General features: G+C 42.0%; 1 protein-coding gene and 1 long non-coding RNA gene across 16 annotated transcripts in view; one reads left to right on the top strand and one right to left on the bottom strand.

Annotated features, from left to right (window-relative positions):
• The first annotated feature begins 4,696 nt into the window (after nucleotides 1–4,696).
• LOC143291248 (uncharacterized) lies at nucleotides 4,697–7,263 on the top strand. Its single transcript, XR_013056492.1, has 2 exons — nucleotides 4,697–6,062; nucleotides 6,106–7,263. It is a non-coding gene; the product is annotated as an uncharacterized LOC143291248 (long non-coding RNA).
• Nucleotides 7,264–10,115: 2,852 nt separating this feature from the next.
• The window catches only part of LOC143291246 (protein argonaute-2-like), a 75,651-nt gene continuing 71,065 nt past the window's right edge, over nucleotides 10,116–14,701 (bottom strand). For 11 of the 15 annotated variants that reach the window (XM_076601048.1, XM_076601043.1, XM_076601046.1 and 8 more), the window contains 2 exons: nucleotides 14,128–14,327; nucleotides 11,418–12,902 (listed from right to left, as the gene is read on the bottom strand). In XM_076601048.1, the coding sequence (XP_076457163.1) occupies nucleotides 12,794–12,902; nucleotides 14,128–14,327 (309 nt within the window). In that variant the 3' untranslated portion in view covers nucleotides 11,418–12,793. Of the gene's footprint in view, nucleotides 12,903–14,127; nucleotides 14,328–14,701 lie in introns of all 15 variants that reach the window. The other 4 variants (XR_013056488.1, XR_013056491.1, XR_013056489.1 and 1 more) reach the window with 3 other exon arrangements.

Below are 14,701 nucleotides of genomic sequence, written 5' to 3'. Positions count from 1 at the left end.
TGGATCAGATGTCCAAGATTTGTTTGTTGTTGTTTTTAAATGAAAGAAGAAAACAGGACTGAAGACCATTCTTGTGAATGTGATAAGAATGCCTGTGCTGAATACCCGTAATGCCTTGTGATATGAAGCCTTTGCACCCAGAGTGATTATCACTTTTTGTGTGGAAGTTTGTGGACAAAGGTGTGTATGGGGTGGCCGGCGAGGCTCTAAGCACAGTAATTTGATTTGGTGTGTGGGGGTGTGTGGAAGAAGAGCTATACCTCTGGAGAGGTTGAAGAGGTCTGTTGCAACTGAACGGGGAGGGGAAGGGGGGTGGGGGTGGGGGAGGAATCTGATCAGGCTTCCTTTGTGTCAACAGGATTTTTTTGTTTGGCCTTGGTTTTCATGTTAATGCTGGGCTTTCATGCTGTGCAATGCTGTGGCTATTCTGTCGTCTGTGTACTTGAGATATTCAAAGTAAGTTTGTCCCAGCATGTATTTTCCTTTCCCAGTTTGCATTATTAAGTTTGTCCCAGCATGTATTTTCCATTCCCTGTTTGCATTATTATATATGTACCACTTGTGTAAGAAATGAAATGGTGGCAGGGGTGTTGCCCATCAGATGTGTCTGTATTTCTGAACCACTTGCTGTGTGTGATACTGATTTAACTTACTGTATGCAGATTGTGGCTCTGTTTGCAACTGCTCATATCAGAGATTTACATAAGTATGCAGCTGGACCAGAAAGAGAGTCAGAACTCTGAGTTCACTGGTTTCTCCACTGCAGTGGGAATTCATTAGCAGCATAAGACAGGCACCATAGCCGAATGGTTAAAGCGTTGGACTTTCAATCTGAGGGTCCCGGGTTTGAATCACGGTGACGGTGGAGATTTTTACGATCTCCCAGGTCAACATATGTGCAGACCTGCCAGTGCCTGAACCCCCTTCGTTAAAGATTCTGTAATCCATGTCAGCGTTCGGTGGGTTATGGAAACAAGAACATACCCAGCATGCACACCCCCGAAAGCGGAGTATGGCTGCCTACATGGCGGGCCCTGCAGGAGAACAAGTGGACCTGAATTTTGGTGTGTGAAAAAGTCCTCATACAGAATAGTCATTTTTTGCTCTATTTTCCATTTGCATTCTGGAACAGGAATTGGAAATTTGGAAAAAAAGAAGAAAAGAGTTGATAATGTGTAACAATGTAAAAACAACAACATATAACAGCATCATTGACCTTTCCATTGACGGGCGCAGTAGCCGAGTGGTTAAAGCGTTGGACTGTCAATCTGAGGGTCCCGGGTTCGAACCATGGTGACGGCGCCTCGTGGGTAAAGGGTGGAGATTTTTATGATCTCCCAGGTCAACATATGTGCAGACCTGTTAGTGCCTGAACCCCCTTCGTGTGTATATGCAAGCAGAAGATCAAATACGCACGTTAAAGATCCTGTAATCCATGTCAGCGTTTGGTGGGTTATGGAAACAAGAACATACCCAGCATGCACACCCCCGAAAACGGAGTATGCTGCCTACATGGCGGGGTAAAAACGTTCATACACGTAAAAGCCCACTCGTGTGCATACGAGTGAACGCAGAAGAAGAAGAAGACCTTTCCATTGTCGAAAACGACCAAACAGATTTTTTGCTCTGTGTGTGTGTGAGAGACGAACCTGTCAGTGGCCCCTTTGGGATTAACTGGGGGTTTAAGCAACATGATTTGATTTCACATGACTCTTTTTGACCCTCTGTGTCTTCTTTGTGTCAAAGATAGCATTTCATGTATACTTTGCGATTGCAGAGCATGGCAAGTTTGAAGGTAGGAAGTTTTATATGTTTCCAGGTTTTACTCACCAATTTTGAAAGTTTTGCTAACTGTACGCTCAGCTTCTGAATATGGGCCATATCTGAACAGTAGGAGGGAAACTTGCAGAACAGGGAGTTAAAGGTATATGCCTACACGTTGGTCATTTTGAAGTTCAGCTTATTATGAGGGATCTGATAAGGACACTTAGAGCAACCAAATTTCCAAGTAGGTGTTAGAAGATACACACAATGCAAAAAAAAAAAAGGGCGTTTGTACAGGTGTCTGCTCACGTGCGCCACACACAGTCAATGAGACATAAGGTTTGCTTGTGTCATTTCAAAGGTGGGTCAGGAACACCTGAGACAGTAGACTGCACTGTTAGCAGGCCAGGCAATCAATGTTTGTGTGGAGACAAACTCAGAAAACGAAGACACTTTGTCACACAGTGACGATTTGACTTGGACTGATGTACTACAGTGACATCCAGCACTTTCAAGACTTAAGATTCTTTGTTGGTTTCAAATTATTTGGTATGCGCAAGGGATATTAAAATGATATTCAATCAGTCACTCTACATCTAGAAATCACAAAAAAGAACTGCGGCTTGCTCATGTTCTCTCATACCACACCACCCTCTCTCACATGCATGCATGCACATAAACCGTCCATGTAAAATAACTACAAAACACAATAGCAAGACCACCCCACCCCCTTTCCCCGCTCTGTTGTTCCTACTCACATCCTGTGCACAACACATCCACATGATTTATGTAATATATGTACATATGTAATTGTTCTTTCCCTGAGTGATGACAGTTAATGTTCTGCTGGACTGAAGCAACCGGATTTGATTTGGGCTGTAAGCAACAATTTGATTTGATAAGATGGTTAATGTACAAGCTCTTTTAAGCATCTTTAACACCCCCTCCACCACACCTCCCCTTTGTCAAAAAAAAGAAATGTTTTGTGGTGGAATTGTTGAATCATGTATAAAGATCTGGGTTCATTGTTCACTTCAGAAATAAAAATGCATGCACTTCATTTTCTTGTGTGAAATGTTTTGGTTGGTGGTTGCTCTTTACTTCCTAAAATATTGTTGAAGATATTTGATATTCTTGTTAACCTCTTTTGCTCTTTTTAATTTTATTAACAATTCAGATGACTCATTTTCAGTGGTGAACACATTTCTCTGTTTCTGTAACTTTTCAGTTTTTTGCAGATACCCCATATTGGAGAATATGGGGGAATCTAACTCCAACACAAGCTGTCAGTTTGCACAAATGCACATTGTTACTTCACTTATTCAGCCCTCTTCGTGCCCGATGGCACGTAAGACCACCACCACAGGTCTCCACTGCTGCCGGTCTTGTGCTATCTATAGTTCACCTTCCTTTGCGCCTGATTTTTTGACTCACTTGTGTAAACAAAGTGAGTCTATGTTTTAACCCGGTGTTCGGTTGTCTGTGTGTGTGTCTGTGTGTCCACGGTAAACTTTAACATTTGACATTTTCTCTGCAAATACTTTGTCAGTTGACACCAAATTAGGCATAAAAATAGGAAAAAATTCAGTTCTTTCCAGTCATCTTGTTTAAAACAATATTGCACCTCTGGGATGGGCACAAAAAAAAAGAAAATGAAGCCTAATTATATGCAAACTGCATTTACTGTTATATTTATATTTTTTGTATTCTCTGAACCTGGCACTTTGATCTGATATTCTGACCCAACAACAAGAGCAGTCATTATTATCATTTTCTGTTCAAACAGGAACTTCTTTTGCTCAGCATGGAAGTTTTATTTATTTTGCAAACGTTTTGGTGCGATAATAAAAAAGGGAAATTACTCTGTAATTAATGCTAGGGGACTTTGCTTTAAACTGATCTTTCTCATCTTAAACATTTTGAAATTATACTCAATACATAAAAAGCTTGGATTTTTTTTTAAGTGTATCACAAGTGAGTCTTGAAGGCCTTGTTTTTTTTGTATGAGACCTGAACAGCACATAGTTGAATTGGTCTTTTAAATTCTGATTTACCCTTTTATCATGGGTGTGGTTTTTCTCTGGCTGTTTTATTATAATAATAATAATGTACATTTATATAGCACCCTTTCTCTCTAAGAGCTCGGGGCGCTTTACATGAAAGAAAAATATGACAAGTTACATAAAAACATTCATGACCACTCTTTCTCAAAAACCCCTCCCCACCCCCACTCACACTTTCCCTTTCCCACTCTACATACATCCAAAGTGAGCTGACATGGGTGGTGTTGGAGAACAAGGAAGCTGAGAGTACTTAGATTGGTTTTAAAAAGATGAGTTTTTAGTGATGAGCGAAAAGCAGAAATAGAATCAGATGCACTGATATGATGAGGAAGGTCGTTCCAGATGTGAGGAGCAGCAAATAAGAAAGAACGTTCACCACAGGTTCTTGTATTGACACGAGAAGTTTCAAAAAGTAACAGTCAGAGGAAGAGCGGAGATTTCTTGCGGGAGTGTAAACACCGAAAAGGTCCGAAAAATAAGTAGGTCTAGCAGAGTGGAAAGCAGAATAACAGAGAAATGCAACTTTTTTAAGACCTGAGAGTAGTTGGCCCTGAAATACCCTCTTTGTGGTTGGCTGGACTCAGAGCAACATAAGTGGAATTAATCCAGGACTCAGAGCAACATAAGTGGAATTAATCCAGGACTCAGAGCAACATAAGTGGAATTAATCATTCAGGTGGTCTTCTCCCCTGCCCTCCATCCCTCTTCACCTAACAAGGAATAACTTCCCCCTGCACAAAACCCAGTGGCCATGAACAGTCGTAGTGCTGTGAATGTGTGTCCATACCAAAGTGTGTGTGTCACTATCACAGACAGGGAAACTGAAGAGACAGTAGCAGTGCAACAGACAAAAATACACCACAGTGTTTTCTTTTATTTTTATTATCAACATTGCAAATTTCGAGAGAGAGAAAAAAAAAAAGCCTTCATATTTTACACAATATCTATTGATTCATATATTGTCTTCACAACATTCTTAAACTATACCATTCAGTTTAGTTCCCATGACAATAACGAAAAGCAAGCACTACATAATTTTATGACATAACTTTCCAGGGATTGTTGCGAATACAGAACTGAACCCAAAGGCATTGCACACTTTTGTCTCTCCATTCAGGATCAAGTCACAAACGGATCCAACACTGAATGCTTATTTTATGTAAAAAGAGTGGCACAAATGCTCCACTGCCCTTCAAAGCAAAACACAACGGACCCCTCTCCAGGGGCAGTGAGAGAAGCGGGCAGATCATTTCTTTTTACCATCCCTTGCAATGTTATGTCAGGGAAACGACTGTGGACATGTCCCATGGGCCTGCTTGGTGGGCTGCTACAAACTTGGCGCCTAGCTAACTTGACACCAACTGATCCATCCTTTGAGGGGAAACCCAACTGTCCTGAAAGCCCAAACCCAGCTGTCCATCTAAAAGCCACACACCAGCTGACCATTCGAAAGCCAGTCTTGCAGGTGGTATGGACCGGCCCTTTGAACAGTTCAGTGTTGAGGTGGACTTGACCATAGCTGCCAATAGACATTACGAAGAAGATGGGGGTGAAAAACTACGCTACACTATCACACAGACACAACATTTTATCAAGCTATTCCACACAGTCCTGGACAAGTTTTCAGACGGCGCAATTTACCATTATGAAGTCGATCCTGACATGAAGTGATTTGCATCAAGTGATGAACATCCAATACATTTAATTTAATACCTTGATTTCTTTTTAATTTGTAAACCATTCTAAGCACCAAGATATGACTAAGTAATACCAGAGATTTCAGAATGATAATTTTTCAAGATTCATTTTTACATTGGTTATGAGGAAATCACTTACCAACCAACAGCGCGTGTCCTTGACCTTACCCATGGTACACTTGTGTTGTACACCATCAATAATTCCAAAACCAGCATCAAACACATAAAACCAACACGGGGAAACGTGACTACAGCATCAGAATTGTAGCGAGGGATGGAAGAGTGGGAAGATAATCATCCTGACTGCTGCAGTGTGTATAAATAGTGTTCCAGGCAGTAACGTCATTTTGACGACACCCGGCCAGTTTGTAATATTCACTCAAAATCTATCCAAACAAAATGCAACACATTTGTCATCAGAGCACAACATGATCAACACCAACTGTCAAAACACAATGCAACACACTGTCAACACCAAAGTTCATAACTGGGGATTTTCCATTTCTGATGCAAACAGTCACCACAACTTCAAAAACAGGTCGCTGCACCAACCAGAATGCACGACCTGTTTTCCAATACAGTGAATATGCAAACTGAACACTCTCTGTACAGTTTTCCAACAACAGCAATGTCAACAACAGTTAAAACCAGTTCAAGTCAAACAAGACAGGAAACATGACTTATCAAAGGCACAGCTTTCATCTTATTCCTCTTTCCTCCACCTGAACAGTATTCCCTCACAACATAACGAGAAATGCCATAGAAACAATACAGCTTTCTTTGTCATTTCTTCTTTATTTGCTCGTCTGCTTAATAACATATTTCTTTGGATGTGCTTCATATTACAAATAAATAAAATGACACTGAAAAGTGACACATCCAAATTTTACTTACCATCCCTCTCATTTAAACCTCCTGTGTTCGAGTCTTCTCATTGCTAGTTTCCCACCCTACGTTCTCTTCATCTCTTATTATTTCATCAACGTATCGGTTTCGCCTAACTACTACACACTCATGTGCACAAACTTCTTTATCAATAATAGTTTCAAACTCCAGTGGCTGTGTCAAGATTTTTTAAATTATTTTTTTAACCAGACATTTACTGCTAAAACATTTCAGCAATGACTTTCAGGTTTGATGACAAACCTGGTCCACCTTTCACAAAGCAGAAACATGCATGTGGTAAACTTTCCTTGTCCATGAGGCATAGTGAAGGTGACGGGAAAGCTGAGCCAAGGGCACCATGTCCCCCCCAACCAACAACTGGCCATGTTCTGTGTGATTTGTTCCAAGTGTTTTGATGCTTCCTCTCTCTACAGTGTTGATCTGTCAGAATTTGTTCTCAAATTCACTGCGCTTTCAGCTTTTGTCTGAATTTGATCCATGAGGCTTTTGATTTTTGCCACTTTGTTATATGATTAAGTCCTTCCCCCCCAACCCTCCTAAACCACAAAATCTGCAAGTGTTTTTCATTATCAAAGCACTGTCTTCCTTGACCACACAAAGACACTGGTAGATTTCCAACTATCCCAAGTTATCAGTACTTTCCATGAGAATTCCAATACATGTACGATAAATCTGTGATATGAAATGGGACATTTGCAAATGATGACGGCTCATAAACAGTTATGATATGAAAATACTGACTTTCTGACCAGTCTGGCGATTATGGATATGGATTCAACCCTAACCACCAGCCAATCTGTCTGGAGGAAAAGATACCCCTCCCCCTCACCCCCCTCCTCAAAAAAAAAAATTCCTGGCTAAAAAGAAAGAAGCTACCTTGACTAGATTGTGTCCCCATCTCACCACCATTCCCCTCAAAACTAACAGTGACTGTTTTAAATGATAACATATCATCAGTGACATATTAACCCTTTCACCGCCAGTCAATGTACAAAATTCCCTTGTGGTATAAACACAGAAAAGACAGTGGCTAAGAATAGCTGGGGATTCCCCCTTGCGGTGTATTGAAAATATGGCCCGTCCCACCACTGAACATTAAGAGCGGTAGGTTGATGGATAACAGAATGACTGGTGACCTTTCGGTGACATGGGTCCTCTACCACGCCTGTGCATAAATGCAAGCTTGGTGGTGAAAAAGTTAAGCTTTCAAACCGATTACCCCTGTATCTCGAGCGATGATACAGACAAACCAAACAGGAATGGGCACTGCATGGTTTGTCAGATCATCCTCTTCCTTGCCATCTGACCTCAAAATCCTCATTTACGAAAAGCCAGAAAAAAACCCAACTTTTCAAGAACAAGATGATTCATAGATAGCATGTTAATGTAAACACTGTACCCTCTCCCCGATGGATATGACTATCAGATGAAGTGGTGAGAGGATCGTTATTGTGGAATTGATAAATAAACCGTTTAATGTGTATTCCACAACTCTTGTTTAGAACTCTCATCACACACACACACACACACACTGAGGTCACACCAGGCAGCCAGATACAAACAAAATCTATCACATTCAGTCGCATCCAGTCATGGCTGCATGCAGGTCACAGTCTGTCACTGTCTTCTGTGGCAGATAAAAAGAATTAAAAAAAAAAAAAAAAAAAAAAGAAAAAAAAAAAGGTAATTATGGCTGACTTTACCCGTCCCCCATCTCTCTGTACCAATAAATTTCAGTGCATCAAAGATAACAGGTCTGGCATAGACATATTCCCCAGTCCTCGGTGTCTTCTTCTCTATCCCCTTCTCCACAACCATCAAGTTAACACTGTATAAAACACTTGAGCCTAACCCAGACATTTACAATTGTTAAAAAAGGTGAAAAAAGGCACCACTTAAAGTGACTTTTTAAATTTTATTTTTTTAAAAGATCATGTGTAAGGAATGTCAAATTCTATCTGAAATGGAAAAAAAAAACCACACCCAAAAAAACAACCCCAAATCATAAGATTTTGTCGGTGGTGGTACATGTGGTTATATATGTGCACATTTTTGTCTGGACTGTAAAATTACTGTGGGGTTCTTGTGACCCCCACACCGTTCATTCTCAACACTCCAGCTCTGCCAACACACCGACACAAACATGCCCACCTGTCCACCACCTGTAGACAAGACACACATGCCAACCTTCATTGCATAACCATGGCAACACACAATCAACGAAACAAGTGTTCAACTTATCAAGTTGCAGGAACTATCGGCGACCAGGAAGCAAACGGGTCAAAACAGCACACGCTGAAACAACACTAAGGAAGTGGGCGACACCCACCAGCCACTGAACTCAAAGTGGGTGTTGGCATTCATGTACGCCGGTACATCTTTGACCACACACTTGCAGGAAACCCACCAACAATGACTGGTCCATAAGAAAACACTCTGACAAGTGAACAAAATATCTGTCTCGAAGCCACGCCAAATGGAATATATACATACACATAAATGAAAACTGACTGCAGACAGTACAGTATGAAGGATATAAACGGGTCAGGTTGCAGAGCATGGTCCTCACACAGGAAAGCAACAATGTGCTGCACTGATAATGTGAAGCACGGAATGGAAGCAAGAGAAGCCGTGTGGTCGCGCACACAGTCATTTCACGATCATGAACAAAAAGGAGCATAGAAAAACGACCAGCTGAGATACACTTCATAAATAAATAAAATCAACGGGACAACTCTCAAAAGAGCCCGGCCAGTGCTACACGAAAACCACTGAATGAAAACAATTATATGCTGGATACTGTATCAAGTCGACAGGAAGGAAGACGCACAACTCAACACAAATCACCATTTTTCTTTCCAGATTAAGTGACCTAGAAGTGCTGGTCATACTCGATCTGTACACACAGTCGCACATGTTCACAATGACGTGGAGAACACAGTAAACCCACTACAGCACCACACCACAAACTGGTCTGACCACAACACCACAGTGTCCTACACAAGAGCGCAATGCACTACACAAAAACAACAGTGCACTACAACCAGTGGTCGGCGACTGACATCCAAGGTGAAGAGGCTGTGGTTCACACACACCACCACCCCCTGTAACCCTACGTGGGAATGCAGTGAGCAAAGACAACACACTGCACAACACTGATGACCACAGAACGGCCCAGTGACCACAAACCACAACACTTGATGACCACACTGGGCTGTCGTTTCCATTTGTCATGACCCCATCATGGGAAATGTGTACAACACGCTTCTGTCATGATCGGTGGTTTTGTCCATGTGTTGTGTGTTCAATAATGAACGTCCTGTCATGATCGTTAACTGAAACGTGTACGCCGTTCAGTCTTGGCGTGATTGTCCTCGTTGCGGTGTTTTGCTGTGCACATCGTGTGGTCATGATTAGTTACTGATGCCATTCACTTGCTTGTCATTGTGTCCCTAAAACAAATCATGGCTAGTACCAAAAATACACATCTGTCATTGTTTCCCTCAAACAAATCAAGGTGAGTGCCAAAAATACAAACATGTGACAATATGTCAATAACAAATGTGTATAAATTTCAGTCTGTCTTTAAAAAACAATTTCATAGACATATATGACAATGGTGGGTCAACAATTTGATGTCATCAACACTCCTTTTTACATTTTTTGTTTGTTCTTAACTTGTAAAAAAAAAAAAAAAAAATTTCTTTTGGATAAAGGTGGGTCATTTACTATTGGTCATTTTTTACATACCACTGGCATGAAAAGTGACTGTAGTCCTCTATTCCCCGACAATTTTTTTTTTTTTTTTTTTTTTTTGAGGGTGGGTGGGGGAGAGAGACAAAGAGGAAAGGAATTCGACATGGAAACAAACCCCTACCCCAGTCAACCAAAAACTGTCCCACCAAAAGCTAAAGGTAATAGACTAATATCTTAACATTTATAACAACCTCCATCACATGAACAAAACAAGCAGCTCAACATAACCTGTATGCTCACTTCTTTTAGTTCACCAACTTGATCTGCTGCCAAGCCTTAAACCATACCACAGTAACCCAGATCTTTTTATAATTATATCTTTTCTAGTTTCACATTGGTATAACATCCTTGCTTTTTGTGTAAAACCTTAGCATGCAATGTATCACAGATAAACTAAGGAAAATTTGTAGTAACAAACAAAAAAAATCTAAAAGCAAACCAAAAGAATCTGAAATCCTCAGTAAATGTCAGAGGAAATCAATTTAATGTTGTCTGGGTCATGTGTAAAAAATCCTACCCCTCAGCACCAAAAGAAAGGAAATTATGATAACAATGAAGTCTCTTTTTTTTGTGTGTGTGTGTCGGGGGGTGGGGGTGGGGGGTGGGGGGGGCCTGGTGGCGGTTGCTCATGTTGTCCAGTGCTCCAACCCATGGCACTGAATTTCACCTCTCTCCCAGCCCCATTGGCCAGAGCTGACAGGATGCAGGTGATGTATTTATTTATTGTATGTCTTCCTCCATGTCACACCCACCCACAAGTGTCCTCATCCAGAGGATGGTGACACCCTTAACCCCTCTAACCCATGGAAGAAATAAAAGGAGGGGGCCTAAGTAAGGGAACTGGATCTGCCTTATTCTGCAGACCTCCCCTCCCCACATTCCCAATGCACTGTTGGTGGTCATGACATGAGGTGGGTACCTGTCTTGGTGGGTACCAACCTACCTGTCTGGGTGTGTACATGCACTGTTGGTGGTCATGACATGAGGTGGGTACCTGTCTTGGTGGGTACCAACCTACCTGTCTGGGTGTGTACATGCACTGTTGGTGGTCATGACATGGTGGGTACCTGTCTTGGTGGGTACCAACCTACCTGTCTGGGTGTGTACATGCACTGTTGGTGGTCATGACATGGTGGGTACCTGTCTTGGTGGGTACCAACCTACCTGTCTGGGTGTGTACATGCACTGTTGGTGGTCATGACATGAGGTGGGTACCAACCTACCTGTCTGGGTGTGTACATGCACTGTTGGTGGTCATGACATGAGATAGGTACCAACCTACCTGTCTGGGTGTGTACATGCACTGTTGGTGGTCATGACATGGTGGGTACCTGTCTTGGTGGGTACCAACCTACCTGTCTGGGTGTGTACATGCACTGTTGGTGGTCATGACATGAGGTGGGTACCTGTCTTGGTGGGTACCAACCTACCTGTCTGGGTGTGTACATGCACTGTTGGTGGTCATGACATGAGATAGGTACCAACCTACCTGTCTGGGTGTGTACCTATGTGGGTAGGTGCATACCTCTCTAGGTGGTACCTGAGTGTGTGGATACCTATCTTGAATACATGTCTCAGTGTGCACCAACTAGGTAGATGGGCACCTGGGTATACCTATGTGGGTACCTATCTTGGTGGATACTTGTCTGGACCTGCACCAATGTAGGTAGGTTGGTACCTGTCTGGGTGTGGGGGCATTACCACTGTACTCTTTTTGAACACATTATTTTACATGTTGTGTAAAAGTTGTTTTTCGTAAGACGTAAGGTACTGACTCATCTAACCACAACATACAAAGCACACACACACGCGCGCGCGCACAAAACATCTACAGGTAAGTCTCTATACATATATAGTGGGAGAGATACCTTCCAGTTTTTTTTATGGTTTTCTTTCTTTTCTTTTTCTTCTTCCTAAGCGTTCCACTCTTTAAAAATAATTCTGATAAAAAACAGGTCAACCACAACTCCGAAACAAGATTCCTGACAAACACACTTTCCTACCCACCACTCCAAAGGTTCAGTTTCTTTCACAAGCGTGTTTGTTAACCTCACCTTCAAAACAAGTCCCTCCATTGTAGGCCCAGTATAAATCATGATGATGAATTTCCAAGCTGCATAGAAAACCTGACCCAACCCACACACTACCAGTTCCAAACAGGTGATGAATGTCGCGAGAGAAGGTCGAATACCAACCTTTTTTTTTTCTCCTTGCCTCGTTAAAACAATGACCATCGTGATGTAAGAACACTGTTTAACAGCATGCCCCGCACAGTCAAGGACTGTGAGGTAAGAACACCTTGTAGTAACATCAAGCCTCACAGTCAGTCTCCATTGTAAACCTTGCTGTAGAGAGTCCGTGTGGATGACTGACGACATCACCACCATCACTTTATAAAAACAGGAACAGTCTCTCTCTCTCTCTTTCCAAGGTCCACTCGGCTGGTTTTGATCCACACGTCACTTCCCAGTCTTCCCACAAAAAACAAACAAAAAAAAACCCTTGTGTCACAAACATAGTCTCTGCCAGTGGTGCTGCCAAACAGTGTGTGGTGACAGTGCAGGTCCCAGGCAGACAGGGCAGGACGTGGGGACACAGAGCACAGGCTCAGGCAAAGTACATGACTTTGATGGTGTCTGGGTGAGCAGTCACCGCCCTGGCCATCACTGCCGGGTTCCGGTCTTCACTGTTGTCTGAGTGTCGACTGCCCTCCCCACTGCAACACACAGTCACCAGTGCTGTCAGTGTTGGTCACACTGTTACGCCATTCACATCACACCCTTCACGCAACTCACACCTTTCATACAATTAACGGTTACACCTTTCACACAATTTACACACTGTTATACCTTTCCCACAACTAGCACCTTTCACACAACATACACACTTTTACACCTTTCAGTTTCAGTTTCTCAAGGAGTCACCGAGTTCAGACAAATCCATATACACTACACCACATCTGCTATGCAGATGCCTGACAGCAGCATAACCCACCATGCTATAAAGGCCTTGAGTATATGCATATTTATTTGTGTCCCAATTAGAGTGGATTCCTTCAACAGAATTTTGCCAGAGGAAACACTTTTGTTGCCAAGGGTTCTTTTTCAGTGTGCCAAGTGCATGCTGCACACAGGACCTCGGTTTGTCGTCTCATCTGAATGATCAGACAGTTCAATTTTCCTGTCAAACTGGAAGAAGGCATGAGAGCAGGAACCGAACCCAGGCCCTCATGGACAATATACTGGCAGGTAAGCGTCTTAACCATTCTGCCACCTTCCTCTCTTTTACACCTTTCACACACAGCTGGTCACATTGTGTCATTAATATATCCGCACACACACACACTTTAATGTGCCTTTTTAAGACTGCCAAACTGAACACTAAACAAAGAAATAAACATATAGCTTGCACATGTGTGACAGAGTAACGTTTTTGATGCCAAACTAAACACTGAAGAAATAAACATATAGCTTGTGCTAGTCTGACAAAGTAACATATCTGATGCTAAACTAAACAGTGAACAAAGAAATACTAAACAGTGAACAAAGAAATAAACATATAGCTGGCACTAGTCTGACAAAGTAACATATCTGATGCTAAACTAAACAGTGAACAAAGAAATACTAAACTAAACAGTGAACAAAGAAATAAACATATAGCTGGCACTAGTGTGACAAAGTAACATATCTGATGCTAAACTGAACACTAAACAAAGAAATAAATATATAGCTTGCGCATGTGTGACAAAGTAACACATCTGATGCCAAAATGAACACTTAACAAAGAAATAAATATATATCTTGCACATGTGTGACAAAGTAACATTTTTTATGCCAAACTAAACACTGAACAAAGAAATAAACATATAGCTTCCACTAGTGTGACAAAGTAACACATCTGATGCCGAACAAAGGCCTAGAAAAAGGAGAGGTGTCCCCCACCTGTCGTGCTCTTTTTCCACCAGGTGGTAGCGTGCGCGGAAGGCGACGAGGTGAGCGTAGTAGGCGGGAGCGGGGATGGAGACAGAGCGTGTGCAACGCACATAGGTGTGACACAGCTGGTAGGTCAGGATCTGCAGTTCATCCGCTGAGAACCGATTGTCGTCCCACAGCACATGGTAGTGCGATGGTCGGCTGGTGCCCTGGGGAGCGTTACAACATTGTCAGCACTTTTTGCTCAAAAACTTGGGGGGCACATAAGCAATGTCGGTGCTCTTCTCAAAACCTTATGGGGGGAGTTAAAACAGTCAGTACTTTTTGTTCAAAACCTTGGAGGGGGGGTGGGGGGGAGCACAAAAAAACAATATCATTCGATGATTTATTAACATTTTTATAACGCCAGAGCCTAAAAGTAAAGCTATTTTAGGATGTCATTCCTTTTTTTAAAATCCATATGGGGGAGTTAAAACATCGTTAGTAATTTTTTTTCAAAATCTTGGGGGGCACGAAAAAAACAACAGTGCTTTTTCTGAAACTGTAGAGGTGGCACAAAATCAGTGCTTTTTTTTTTTTTTTT

The sequence above is a fragment of the Babylonia areolata genome, chromosome 16 (assembly GCF_041734735.1).
Source record: "Babylonia areolata isolate BAREFJ2019XMU chromosome 16, ASM4173473v1, whole genome shotgun sequence".
Classification (NCBI taxonomy): domain Eukaryota; kingdom Metazoa; phylum Mollusca; class Gastropoda; order Neogastropoda; family Buccinidae; genus Babylonia; species Babylonia areolata.
This window is presented reverse-complemented; position numbering and strand designations above follow the sequence as displayed.